Raw genomic sequence first — 13,251 nt, forward strand, 5'->3', positions numbered from 1 at the left:
CCCTTCCCCTGCCCTCCCCTCCGCTCCACAAACCCTAGCCTCCCAACTGCCCCTCTTCCTCCGCGCTCCCAGCCGGTGATGCCGCAAGCCCACGGACACCGAGCGCTATGGGTATATTAGCATCGACGGCGGTTTTTTCTGCAACTCTGTGACGCGGACGGGAACGGGGTATTTTACAACGACCATCCTCACATGAACCATCGCGGTTTCGCGATCCTCGGCGCATGAGGCTTGGAATCGCTCGCTTGGGAGGCTGGGAGTGAGCGAGTGGCTGGATAGTGGCCGGGGAAAGGGCTAGTTTCATCATAATCAAAGTGCTCGAAACAGATGCATTCATAATATATATGGAATTGATGCCATAATTTATATATTTCTGACATCAGATTACATGAGCATTGCTCAGTGGTCATTGTTGACAGCCAGATTTGGCATCTTTTATAGTACCAAGCTTGATAACATGGGTTCCATAAGGTCTCTGTATTCATTCAGACTTTTCCTCTTCAGGTCTGAGAAGATTTTGGCTGCTGTTGCCGAGTCTACATCTGCAATAACCCTGCTAGAGCCAGATGTTTCATCCCCGAAGGAGTTGCTCGGCACTACATCATCGGAAGTATCAATCACTGACAGTCCACAATCTGTGCAGCATAACGCCACTCACTGCTCTCTGCCATCCGCATCATCCTTTGTTTCTAAAATTTTTGGCCCGGTATCCTCGGAATTGGTACCTGGTGTTTTACATTAGGATGGACCGTGGGGGGTATTTCTGCATGTACCCTAATCTGGGTGGACCATTTCAGAGCATACATGAAGCTGATGATGCTATTGAGCGCTATCTTGATGAATTGCGGCATAAGGCAATGTAAGGTTTCCTGACTTTGTTCAAGCAGATTTATTTATTTCTCCATCGCGAGCAAATGTGATTGATTACTGTACAGTCTTCTATTATCATGCTTCTTTTATACTTGTGTGGTTCATGTGATGGATTTATATTACCCTTCATATCAGGAAATTGATTCTCCAGTCAATTTGTTCCAGCACATGAATCATGAACATGACTAGTGTCCTTAATTTTGGGATATAGAGAGGGTAATAGTTGATCAAAAATAGAAAGTGCAAGGTTACATTCACTTGTGTAGTGCTGCTCTCATGAAGTTAGTGAAACTATCATTTACTATATATTACTTTTTACTTGGAAGCTATGACTCATTGTATTGTACAAATCATAGTCCAGAGGCATGAATTAGGTTCACAACATAATATTCAAACTGCAACTTTGTTTATAGTATTCTAAATCGCATTGTCTTTAGCTGTTCAATATTACCAGGGCGCACTTTCAGTTTTATTATCTACTGTACGAAATAATGGTGATAACCATTAACTGGTTTGACCATCTAGCAAGTGCAAAATAGTTGGGAACATGATAAGTCGATAACCATTAACTGGTTCAAACAGCATAGCAAGTACAGAATATTTGGGAATCTGCAAATGAGAAGTCTTTGGATGCATATACATCAATAGCTAAAAGGCATCGAAATTATAAATATTCAGTTTCTTATAATTATGGAATGTCATAATTGCTCCACGCGCTTTAGGCATCGTGGGAGCAAATCAAGAACCTTTTACACAAATTCTCCCTTGAAGCATCAGCCTGAAACTATTTACACAATTCTTATCTTCTATATTTCCCACTTTTATAAGTACACCTACTGTATATTAATACTGTGGAATGCTCTGATATGGATTAGGTGCAAGGATCAAGTGAAATTATCTGTTGTGGATAGGATGATACTCAACTGTAAATTCTATCTTGATGGCACACCTAAGAGAGGTCCCAATTCACCAACCAAAGATGAAAAAATCTATATGGTTCAAGCTGTACTTCACCAGTATAACGAGGACAACAACCTTTTTGGGGTTTGCTCTCCCTCCCTCCCTCTAGTTTTTCTCATACTGATACGATGCTTTGTTGATTTTCTTGTTTTAGAATCATGCACATGAACTAGAAGCTCTTGTGGGTAAGCAATGGATTTGTGAGAATCATAGGTGGTACTTTCATTTCAATTTCACCATAAAGGAAAAAGAAGGCAATGATAAGTCTAGCACAAGCAACCTTTTCTTTGCTGAGGTGTCGCATATGCAAGGAGAAAAGGATTGGGAGGTCAATTGTTGCTGCATGATTAAACGTGATGAAAATGGTATGCCATATTCTTATCTTCATTAGCTTCTACATGCTCATGTGGTCAGATGAAATTAGCACAAACAAGCACATGTAAATACCACATATGTTGGATGTTCTGTAGTGAATTCATATGTAGGGTATGGGCCATTTGTATGTGCTAACTCTTCAGCTAGATATTTCTGCAAATTTGTTGCTGAATGTAAGATACGATCCCCAGTTCTGTTATTACAATGCCATGTCAGTTTGTTTGTCCATTATGTTCTTTGTAAATGACATTCACGACTGCAGTGTACGTTGTGTAATACCTTGAAACTTCATGCACATGACTTGTACTGATTGCATATATACAATTTCTCAGTTATTCGGCTGTAGTATTGGTGTCTCTGTTTGCATTGTTGGTGATTTCGCACTAACTCATCTGTTATGGTTGTACATTTGTTTCTGAATATAGGATATGCAATTCCTATTACACTGAGCTGGCAGTTTGATTGCTATTGCTCTGGTAGTATTAGTGTCTGTTTATGCATATTACATTTTTAGTATCTCATAGCTTATATGGTCCTTGCATTTTATGCATATGTAATTCTCCAAATACTGAGTAGTATACAGGGATGCATTGATAGCATATATACAAGTCTCTTACCTTCAAGTACTCGGCTACAGTTTAGTGAGAACACCATTTCTTTTTGAAGGTCACTGCTATGGCTGTAGAAACAATGGAAGTCCTGGCATGAAGCATCCCAATAACACTGGTGCATACACTGGTGGTCACTTGGACGGATATTTGCCATTTGGGTGTGTGGATGATAACAGCGATGATGTATGACGATTCACTTTCCTGCATTTGTTCATAATGTGCTAAACATTTTTGTTACTTTGATGCTAACTACACCTGTTTGCCCCCCAAATTGTACAGGAATATGATGAGGAAAGGCTACGGGCTATGTTTGAGGTATGTTGTGTGCTGTATCTTCTGCGGTATATATCTTGTGAGCTTGATTCTTACCAAGTTTCCTGTGTTCTCTTTAGGGTATGGATGATCCAAATTTTCGGGACAGAATTAGGCGCTTAGCCCCAAAATGCAGCGCCAAAAGAATCGTGGGGGAGCCTACAGCCTAGGCAGCACAGCACGTAGGATTAGAGGGCATTGTGTTATATCAATATCAACATGTGTCATCGTTGTTGTGCTTTAAGCTTATCTGGTCAGTCCAATTATATACTTTTGGGAGAGAATTCTGTTGCTGCTTCAGGCGATGTGCCCTTGTTGGCAGCCTGACCGTGGGCACTGGTGACTTATTATGATCCAGACTCTTTTCATTGTTATTATTGTTTTTTGATTAGTCTCCTGATGTTATTCTTTAGTGTATTACTATATGCAAATATGCTGTTGCAACATGTATTCGCTCATGGTGTTCTTTATTCGGAATTCCTAAACAACACTCGGAATTTTGTTTTCTTGATCTCACTCAAATTTTGCCTTAGTATAGGAGTGGACTGCTTTCTCCTTGACTTAGTACCTCGGTTTAAATTTGTTGGACTGTATGTGTTTATATTGTTTGGGCCTCATACTTTTCGCTTTGTGGCCCCAAACCTCCCCATCAGCCACCATCTCCGGCCGCCGCCGCCGGCCAGCGCCAGTGCAGCGGCGGCGGCCGCGGCGAGGCTGAAGTCGGCTCCCGCTCACAGCTCCTCCCCTCTTCTCCCTCTCCTATTCTGTTGAAGCTCAGATTTATGCGGGGGCTGTTCACATCTGCGCATCCTTTGCTCAGATCCGTGCTCTAGAAGCCAAGATCAAGCTTCTCCCATGGTGGAGATCCCTGGTAGTGGTGTCTGGCGTGCGCAGCGGTCATGGCTCCTACCGCCGGGGCTGGTGACCACTGCTGCGCGGGGTGAGGCCACGCTTGCTCCCGGTGCCCGCTGGGATGATGTCCTGCTGCGGACGACGGCTACCTCGCCCCCAGGATGGGCGTTGCTACCTGCTAGCTTCGCTCCGGGGGCGGCTTGCGGCGGCCGGCGTGTGCGGGTGCGGTGGTGCTCTGCTGCTCGCTCCTTGCCGTGCGTTGGCAGAGCTCCCTGTGGGCGGGTGTTCCAGGATTCGCTGGTGAAAGCCATCTCTGGTTTCCAATAACCAGTGGCAACGAGGACGATTGCGGGCGCCATTCCCCTCCATGGAGGCGTTGTCTTGCGACTCCCGCACCTTTTCCATGGTAGCTGGCGTGGTCCATTCTGTGGCAGCTGCTACCGTGCAGCGAAAGCTTTGCGCCCGGCACGCAGGGGGCGTCTCGCCTTCGCACGGTCTGCCAGGGTTCTCGACCAATCATGAAAGCTTGGGGTTCATCTGCTTCTCCGTTGTGCTACACTTCTTGGACCAGATTGATACCGGTTGTTGGCTACTGCTGTGGTTCGGTGAGTGTCTTCCATTGGGCGCCTATGCTTCGTCAGCGCTCTTCTTGCTAGTGGTGCATCAATCTTATGCCAGGTGGTGATTCATCTCCTCGACCATTCCCCTACAAGGATTCCTCCCCATGTATGGCGTTGGATGGCGAGACATGGAGCCTGGATGTTTTCTTCAAAGGTGTAACCATCCGCTTCAAAAAGGAAGATCGTCGTGTCTGGTAACCTTTGGCTTGCACGCCTTCCATCATCTTTAGTCCCCATTCCGTTGGCCTGACCCTCAGATGGAGGGTGACAATGGAGCGGCGTAGCTACGAGAGGTGGTGTGGATGCGCAATGGCCAAGGCATTATTTAGCAAGTATGTTGTTTTGGTGGAATCTCAAATTGGTGATCGGTAGTTGTCTTCCTAACCTGTGTCTATGTCTTGTCCTCTAAATTACATGTCCGCATTTCTTCCCTTCTTTGTTGTGTCTTGTCCAATTGTATTTCTTGCTGAAGATCATGTACTGTTTTGCCTTCCAAAGGCCTATGAATGAAATCCAGGTGGTGATCCCCCCTGACCCCTCAAAAAAAAATATTCCAGCCCAATTCGTTACTGTTGTTTTTTGTCACTAGGTTCATGGGTTGCAATGGGACAATAATCATATGTGCAGTAGCAATAAAATCAAGGGATAATCTTCAATCGCGGTAGAATCAAGTGACTGCTATCAAAGAATTAGCTTAACCAAAACCACTTCATTCAAATTTACAGTGATCCATTTGTTACAACATGAAATTATGTTTTTAACACTTTATTAAAATTTTGCCTTTCACGTGCTCAAAGAATAAACATGTAAATTATTGTACCATGCGCCTGCTCCATGTTATGTTGCAATTACACGTATGTTGCAATTACACCCTATCTGGCCAAATGTTTCACACCACAAACCTCTGATCTACCTGAGCATACATTATGGAGAACCTTTGGTGTTAACAACAACCTGATTATTGGTACATATGTCACGAGAAACCATTTCCTGGACCATAACTACAATTTGAATCTTGAACTGGTAATTGCCTCTCCCCTCTCTCTTCCATCAGTTCCTTCCAAGTTTATTACAAGGGTGCATGGGTCAATGTTTTTAGCCTTCGCCAATGCAACCATATACCTTTGGTAGTCTGTGATCTGAACATGTGAAGAAATGCTAATTAAATTACACAAGAACACATAGAACCATAACCAAGAAAGTTTAATGACAAATATAAAGGAATAGTAGCACAGCTTCCTTTGAAACCATCTGTCTCCCTAAAATTGGTGCCAAAAAGATGATTCAAAAGTGTACTTTTCTCTGCAAGAAAAAGAGAAAGATGGTGAAATCAGACAAACGGAAATACCAAGTAAACAGAATCGAAACTATGGAAAAAAAGACCACATACCACTACTTTGTGGGTTCATTATTGATACAACAACATACGAGAGCCCGCGTTCACCCAATCTAGCTTCCTTCATGAAGTTCTCCATTTCAGAGACATTGAAGACCCCATCACCGTCAATGAGCTGTGCAGAGAAACACGCATCTCCCATTTCTGATCTGCAATACATGAATGCATGAAAAATATGCAAATAAGCCATCACATTCATAATCATGAAGGAAAAAACTAAAACCCAAAGTAATAGGGATATGGTTGAGGAACGAGAGTACTCTATCCTGCTTGTGATGAGTGAATTATCAACCGTGCGGTGTGATCATGTGCTTGGTCTTTGGATTGCAGGTACATGAGCGTCGAGTGTCGACGGGGAGCTGCCGTGGAGGTGCTGTGGCTGATGGATCGTGCGGTGGACGGCGGTGAAGGGCAGCCAGGACCGGAGCTCGGACCGGGCGGCAGCTGTGGCGTCCACTCCTGGATCGAGGGCGCAAGTGGCGACGGAAGGCGGGTTTCTTGGTTTGCGCCACAAAACCAAGGAGGCGGACGGCGGTTGAAGACGCCAAGTCGTGGAGGCACGGGCGTCGGTCTCGGGACTGACAGAGGCGACGGGCGTCGACGGCGTCTAGGGCTTCGCTGCGGGCGAGGAGGTGACGGGCGTCGGGCGGCGTCTAGGGCCGTCAGAAGGCCGAGGCGGGAACGATGTCTAGGGCCACGGCGTGGAGGCGGGACTCTTCCCAAGCGTGAGGTTTTGGCGGTTTTCTCAAAACCGGCCACCTACCCGGGTTTCGCGGACCCTCCAAAACCGCGGACCGGTACTTCGTCGACGTGGCGGCATCGCAGCAAAGACTTCGAGTCGAAGAAAGAAGCTCCGCCGTCGATCAAGGGTGTACAGCAAGCTGCTGCTGACCCAACCGGTCTGGCCGCAGCAGCCGGGTATAAATACCCCCACCAGCCCGTGGGTGGGGGAGTCTCTTGAGTCTTTTGTTTTCTCTGAGTTTTTCCTTCTCCCAGCCTCTGCTCTAGGTTAGGGCCAAGGACTCCAACGCAAAGAGAGTTTAGATTATAGCTATTCTCTTCAATCTAGTGGGTGGATGATGGGCGGATGGCTCTAGTTGCTGTATAGGTGAATTCCTCTGAGAATTTATGGATAAAATTTGTTTGTGATTCACTTGTGTGTGCTGAGCATCTCGTCCTCCCCTTCTCTCTTGCGTTTTGGGTTTAATTCTCCTCTTTTGGTGTGTTTCTTGTTTGGAGGAGACCAACCCTTGAATTCGTGGTGTGATGGACTCTTTGTGACAATTCTAATCCTTCTAGCCAAGTGCTAAACCTACTGGAATCGAGAGTTCTCACGAATTGGCGATTTTGTGTTCTTGAGAAAACCCCAATCCTCTTCGATCTCTCCTCGATTTCTCTTGATCCGTGAATCTTTTGAGCGAGATCTTTTGGGGATATGTTCACGGGGTAGGTACGGAGCTTTCCACCAAGTTTGGTTGGATTTGGACCTCGTTTGATCAAAATCCGTGGCTTGAAGGTTTGTTTACGGGTTTTCTGGACGAGACCGGTCAGACCGGTCAGTTAGGATTTGAATTGCCCGACCGGTCAGACCGGTCCAGAGCACCGGTCAGACCGGTCTGTGTGTGTTGTGCTGCGATTTGAGAAGTCTCTCTCGCTTTTGCTTCCGCTTTGCGACCCGGATCTTCTGCTTTGAGATAGCTTGTCCATAGCTACTCTCGCTGACCTAGGATTCGAGGGATTGCAGTGCTTTTGGGATATAGGCCGACGATTCGAATTTCGAACAAATTTTGATCGGCTCCCATTCACTCCCCCCCTCTGGTCACCAGTTTCGGTCCTTCAATTGGTATCAGAGCTCGGTTGAGGTTTTCAGTACCTTAACCGGTTCGAAAACCACTCGGCGACCATGACGAGTCTTGGTAAGATCCCGGTGTTTTCCGGCGAGGACTATGCCTACTGGAAGGTTCGCATGAGAGCCTTCCTGCAGAGCATGGGAGCCGATGTCTAGGAAATTATCACGAACCAGCTTTACAAGGTGCTTGCTGTTCGGACTACACCTCTCCAGGTAACCCAGCACGAGGCTAACGCCAAGGCCGTCAATGCCTTGTTTGCTGGCGTTTCTCGTGCGGAGTTCTCACGCATCCAGGGTTTTCAGAAAGCCCACAAAATTTGGAAGAGCCTTGAGAACTACCACGAGGGTACACCTCAGGTGAAGGCCAGACTATTCGAGACTCAACGGCGTGAGTACGAGAACTTCACACAGGAGCCGGGTGAGAGCATTGACCTGATGTTCAGTCGTTTTCAGTCGATTGTGAACAAGGTCAATGCGAACAGATCTGCTAGTGCCCTTGAGTACACAGAGCACGAGAAGGCTCACAAGTTGCTCTACGCACTTGACCGCTCTGTGTGGGATCTCAAGGTGAACACGATCATTGAGTCTGTAGGATATGAGACTCTGACCATGAACGAGCTTTTCAGCAAGCTCAAGGCCACGGAGGTGGATAACCAGACACGAGCCAAGCTCAATGGTGCCCCTCCTTCCAAGAGCGTCGCTCTTGTGACTGGCCCAGGTGGATCGAGCTCTAACGCTAACTCTGCTCTTGGCTTTTCTCTTGCCTCTTTGCCTTCTGTTTCAGATGAGCAGCTGGAGATGCTGGGTGACGACGACTTGTGCCTCCTCATCAGCAAGTTCCAGCGCGCCTACCACAACAGGCAGAGGAAGAAGAACCCCGGGTGCTACAACTGCGGTGATCTGAACCACTTCATCGCCGATTGCCCCAAGAAGTCCGGCGGTGGCCAGAACAACTCCTTCGACTACTACCGCCACCGCGACCGCTACGAGGGAGGCTCCAACAAGGAGCGTCGGCGCCACAAGCACCGCAGTCGTGACCGGGGAGGACGCTTCGACAAGGAGTCGCTCAAGAAGCGCTTCCAGTACAAGGCCAAGAAGCTGGAGAAGGCTTTCCTGGCGCAGCTCAGCGACCTCGACAAGAGCTCCGACACCGACCTCTCTTCTTCACCAACCTCCGACGACGACGACAAGAAGAAGAAGAAGCGGGACAAGGAAGCCACCGGCTTCATCGGCCTTTGCTTGGCGGCCGGTCGGCGCAAGAGCTTCTGCACCATGGCGGGCGAAGCCAATGGTGCTCGTGCGTCTTCGGGTGGACATGCTACACAGACGCACTCCGGCTCTTCTCCTGGATCCGAGAGCGATTAAGAGGTAAACTCCACGATCGACCTGCTTGATACAGAGGTTAGGGAGTTGTACGCCGCCCTTGACAACCAGAAGAGACTGCTTAAGGAAGCAGCTAGAGAGCGTAGAAAGCTTAGGGCTGAGCTGGCTTGTGCTAGGGAGAAATCTAGTGAGGATGAGTGCGCTGGCTGCATATCTCACATGAATGATCTTGTTGCTCTCCGTGCCAAGCATGATGAGAACGTCGCGAACTTAGATGTTGCTAAGACTTCACTTTCTGACGTGTCTCACGAGCTAGCCAAGGCCAAGCATGAGCTTGAACTTGTCAAGGATGCTCCCATTGTTAGTGATGTGCTTGAATGCGATGAGTGTCCCATCTTTAAGTCTGATCTAGCTTCTTTGCAGTCCAAGTTTGCTACTATTGTTTGTGAACTAGAGGAGCTTAGATCTAGGCCTGCTTTGCTTGGCGCTTGTAAGCTTTGTCCCACGCTTAGGTTGGAGATAGAGGAGAAAAATGCTTTGATCAAGTCTTTTGGAAAGACTAAGGTCGTAGAGTCTAGCCCACCTATTGACTGCTCTGTTTGCCCTGGTTTGATTTCTGATTTGGATAAGCTTGTGGTTGAGAAAGCCAACTTGGAGAATGAGAACACATACCTTAGAGCGATTCTGAGTTGGGTTTCTAGCAGTGAGTCGCAGTTGGGCATGATGATTAAGCAGTTCAAGCGTGGTGATGGGTTTGGGGTTGGTTACACATACACGAAGTCAGACTTTGACAGGTTGTATGGTAAGATTGGTAAGGCTGCTGGAAACACTGCTAGCACGAGCACGCAGCCTTCGCTTGTTGACCCCGCGGATGGTGTGCTTAAACAATCACCGAAAGCACCTCCGCAGAAGCATGTTTGGGTTCCAAAGCCCAATGAGCTGAGGAATCCCCTCGACACGCTCCCTGCTGTCACAGCCCAGGTTGCCCAGAAGAAGAGGGCTGCTCCTCCCCGTCCGTAGGCTAGGCCTCCACCTCCCAAGCGTGAGGTGAGGTACCACTGCGAGTTCTGTGACAGGGAAGGTCACCTGGACGAGTTTTGCTTCAGGAGGAAGCGGGCTGTGAGGCGAGAGCAGGAGAGACAGAACGCGGACATGTACTCTGCTCGGGTGCATGGTCATTCTCGGCGTAGTGGTAGGCAGGATGCTAGGGCGCGCCGTGTAGGTGGAGGTCAGGGAGACAGTGGTGGTTACCGTGCTCCAGCAGGTGGTCGCTTTGCCGGTCGTGCTCCTAGTCGTTTTCAGTACGGCTATGGACCACGGGACCGAGGCTTTGGAGGAGGTTTTGAGGCTCCACGCTTTTCTCGCGGTGGTGTTCGTCAGTCACGCGGTAGACGGGACGGGGGATACGCTTTGTCTGGTTGTGCTAACCCTTCTGTAGAGCAAATGGCTCGACACTGGTTTGCTTCTCACTTTGCTAACCCCAGTGTTGAGACATTTGCTCACCCTTTGTCTCACTACTGATGTGCAGGTCGGAGGCTTGGAGAACAGGTGGATCATGGACTCCGGTTGTTCGTGCCACATGACCGGAAATGACAAATGGTTCTCCAGCCTCACCCCGATGCGCACAAAGGAGTACATTGTGTTCGGGGATAACGGAAGAGGAAAGGTACGTGGACTTGGCGCTGTTCGTGTTTCTGATCGCTTTACCTTGAGAGAGGTTGCTTTGGTTTCGGACCTTGGGTTCAATTTTCTCTCTGTTTCGCAACTTCTTGATGAGGGGTTTGAGGTTCGCTTCAAGGAGGGTTGTTCGCTTGTTTTGGATTCCAGGGGAGATTTGGTTTGCCGGATTACACCTCACGATCGGGTTTTCTTGGTTGACTTCTCTGTAACTCCTTTTGGCCCTTCTCATTGCTTGATGGCTGGTCCTTCTTCTGATCTGTGGAAGTGGCATAGGAGACTTGGACATTTGAGCTTTGACTTGTTGTCGAGACTGGGCTCACTTGGCCTAATCCGAGGATTGCCCAAATTGAAGTTTGAAAAGGACCTTGTTTGCCATCCGTATCGCCACAAGAAGATGATTGCCACTTCACATCCGACTATTAATCAGGTGATGACCTCTCACCCTGGAGAGTTGCTACACATGGACACTGTCGGTCCTTCTCGGGTGATGTCTGTTGGTGGGAAGTGGTACGTTCTTGTGATCATGGACGACTTTTCTCGCTATTCTTGGGTCTTTTTCATGAGAACCAAGGATGAGACTTTCGAGTTTGTTCGAGACTTGATCTTGAGGTTGAAAAACGAGTTACCCCAGGCCATGAGAGCGATTCACAGTGACAATGGCACAGAATTCAAAAACGCTCGTTTTGACGCCTTTTGCAGTGATCAAGGGGTTGAACACCAGTATTCTTCTCCCTACACTCCACAGCAGAATGGAGTTGTAGAGCGGAAGAATCGGACACTGGTTGAGATGGCGAGGACGATGCTCGATGAGCATAGGACTCCTCGCAAGTACTGGGCTGAGGCGGTTAACACCGCTTGTTACGTATCCAACCGCATTTTCTTGCGTGCTTTCATGCACATGACTTCTTATGAGTTGCGGTTTGGACGCCAGCCCTGTGTTGACCATCTTAGAGTTTTCGGTTGCCGGTGCTTTGTACTGAAGGATGGAAATCTTGATAAGTTTGAGTCTCGCTCGTCTGACGGTATTTTTCTTGGTTATGCTTCTCACTCTAGAGCGTACCGTGTGCTGATTATTGATACTAACATCGTCAGAGAGACTTGTGAAGTCACTTTCGACGAGACTGCACCGTGCAATTCTTCTGTCTTTGAAGTTGCAGGAGATGATGAGCTCGGCACCTCCATCTTTGAAGATGAGGAGGAAGAAGCTGCAGATGGCGACGCTAAGGCTACCACACGTGCTGTGGACCCAGCTATCTCTGCCACGAGCTCGGATGATGACGACGGCCCCGACCCGACTACGTCTACTTCCCGGGGGCTGATCGAGGAGGTGACTCAGGCTTCACCAGCTGCACCTGAGGAGGCACCAGCTTTGGTTGAGGAGGAGGTGACTTCGACACGGGAAGCACCGCGACACATTCAGCGTCGTCATCCACCTCAACAGATGCTAGGTGATCTCAACGAGCGAGTCACTAGGTCCAAGGTAACAAGTATCGCTAGCTTTGTTCATTCAGTGTTTGTTGCCTCTTTTGAGCCCAAAGATATTGGACACGCTCTTTCTGATTCTAATTGGATCAATGCCATGCATGAGGAACTTGAAAATTTTGAAAGAAACCAAGTTTGGGTTTTGGTCGAGCCTCCACCTGCTTGTAATCCCATCGGAACGAAGTGGGTTTTCAAAAACAAGCAGGGTGAGGATGGTTTGGTTGTTCGAAACAAGGCTCGTCTTGTTGCACAGGGGTTTTGCCAAAAAGAGGGTATTAATTTTGAGAAAACTTTTGCCCCTGTTGCTCGTTTGGAAGCTATTCGAATCTTTCTTGCATTTGCTGCTTCCAAGGGTTTTAAGGTCTTCCAAATGGATGTTAAATCGGCCTTCTTGAATGGCTTTATTGAAGAAGAGGTTTATGTGAAGCAACCCCCTGGTTTCGAAAATCCTAAGTTTCCAAACCGTGTTTATAAACTTCAGAAAGCTCTTTATGGTTTGAAACAGACACCTAAAGCTTGGTATGGTAGATTGAAAACCTTTTTGCTGGCTCAGGGCTTTGAAATGGGATGTGTTGAAAAAACTTTGTTCCTCATGCGATCTGGCACTGATTTTCTTTTAGTTCAGATATACGTGGATGATATTATCTTTGGTGGCTCTTCTCACGCTCTTGTCTCCAAGTTTTCTGAGCAGATGTCCAGGGAGTTCGAGATGAGCATGATGGGTGAGCTGCAGTTCTTCCTCGGGCTGCAGATCAAGCAAACTCCTCAGGGCACTTTTGTCCATCAAGCCAAGTACACTAGAGACTTGCTGCGGAAGTTCGACATGAGTGACTTGTCTCCTCAGCTGACTCCGATCAGCACATCTACGACGATTGATGAGGACTTGGACGGCGAGGCGGTGGACCAGAAGGAGTACAGGAG

General features: G+C 47.8%; 1 protein-coding gene and 1 long non-coding RNA gene across 2 annotated transcripts; both read left to right on the forward strand.

Annotated features, from left to right (window-relative positions):
* The first annotated feature begins 456 nt into the window (after positions 1-456).
* LOC120670399 lies at positions 457-3,541 on the forward strand. Its single transcript, XM_039950484.1, has 6 exons — positions 457-859; positions 1,746-1,914; positions 1,985-2,195; positions 2,872-2,999; positions 3,096-3,131; positions 3,521-3,541. The coding sequence occupies exons 1-6, from the start codon at positions 567-569 to the stop codon at positions 3,539-3,541; spliced, it is 858 nt and encodes a 285-aa protein (XP_039806418.1). The 5' UTR covers positions 457-566.
* Positions 3,542-3,712: 171 nt separating this feature from the next.
* LOC120668582 lies at positions 3,713-5,149 on the forward strand. Its single transcript, XR_005672482.1, has 2 exons — positions 3,713-4,585; positions 4,694-5,149. It is a non-coding gene; the product is annotated as an uncharacterized LOC120668582 (long non-coding RNA).
* Positions 5,150-13,251: the final 8,102 nt, after the last annotated feature.

Source organism: Panicum virgatum, chromosome 4N (genome assembly GCF_016808335.1).
Source record: "Panicum virgatum strain AP13 chromosome 4N, P.virgatum_v5, whole genome shotgun sequence".
Taxonomy (NCBI): Eukaryota; Viridiplantae; Streptophyta; class Magnoliopsida; order Poales; family Poaceae; genus Panicum; species Panicum virgatum.

Bases quoted from the DNA above. Each gene is read 5' to 3' on its own strand.
- LOC120670399 (XM_039950484.1), top strand. From the start codon at position 567: ATGTTTCATCCCCGAAGGAGTTGCTCGGCACTACATCATCGGAAGTAT. The intron at 3,000-3,095 runs GTATGACGATTC...CAAATTGTACAG, and splicing joins TGGATGATAACAGCGATGAT to GAATATGATGAGGAAAGGCT. The intron at 3,132-3,520 runs GTATGTTGTGTG...TTTTTTGATTAG, and splicing joins GGCTACGGGCTATGTTTGAG to TCTCCTGATGTTATTCTTTA.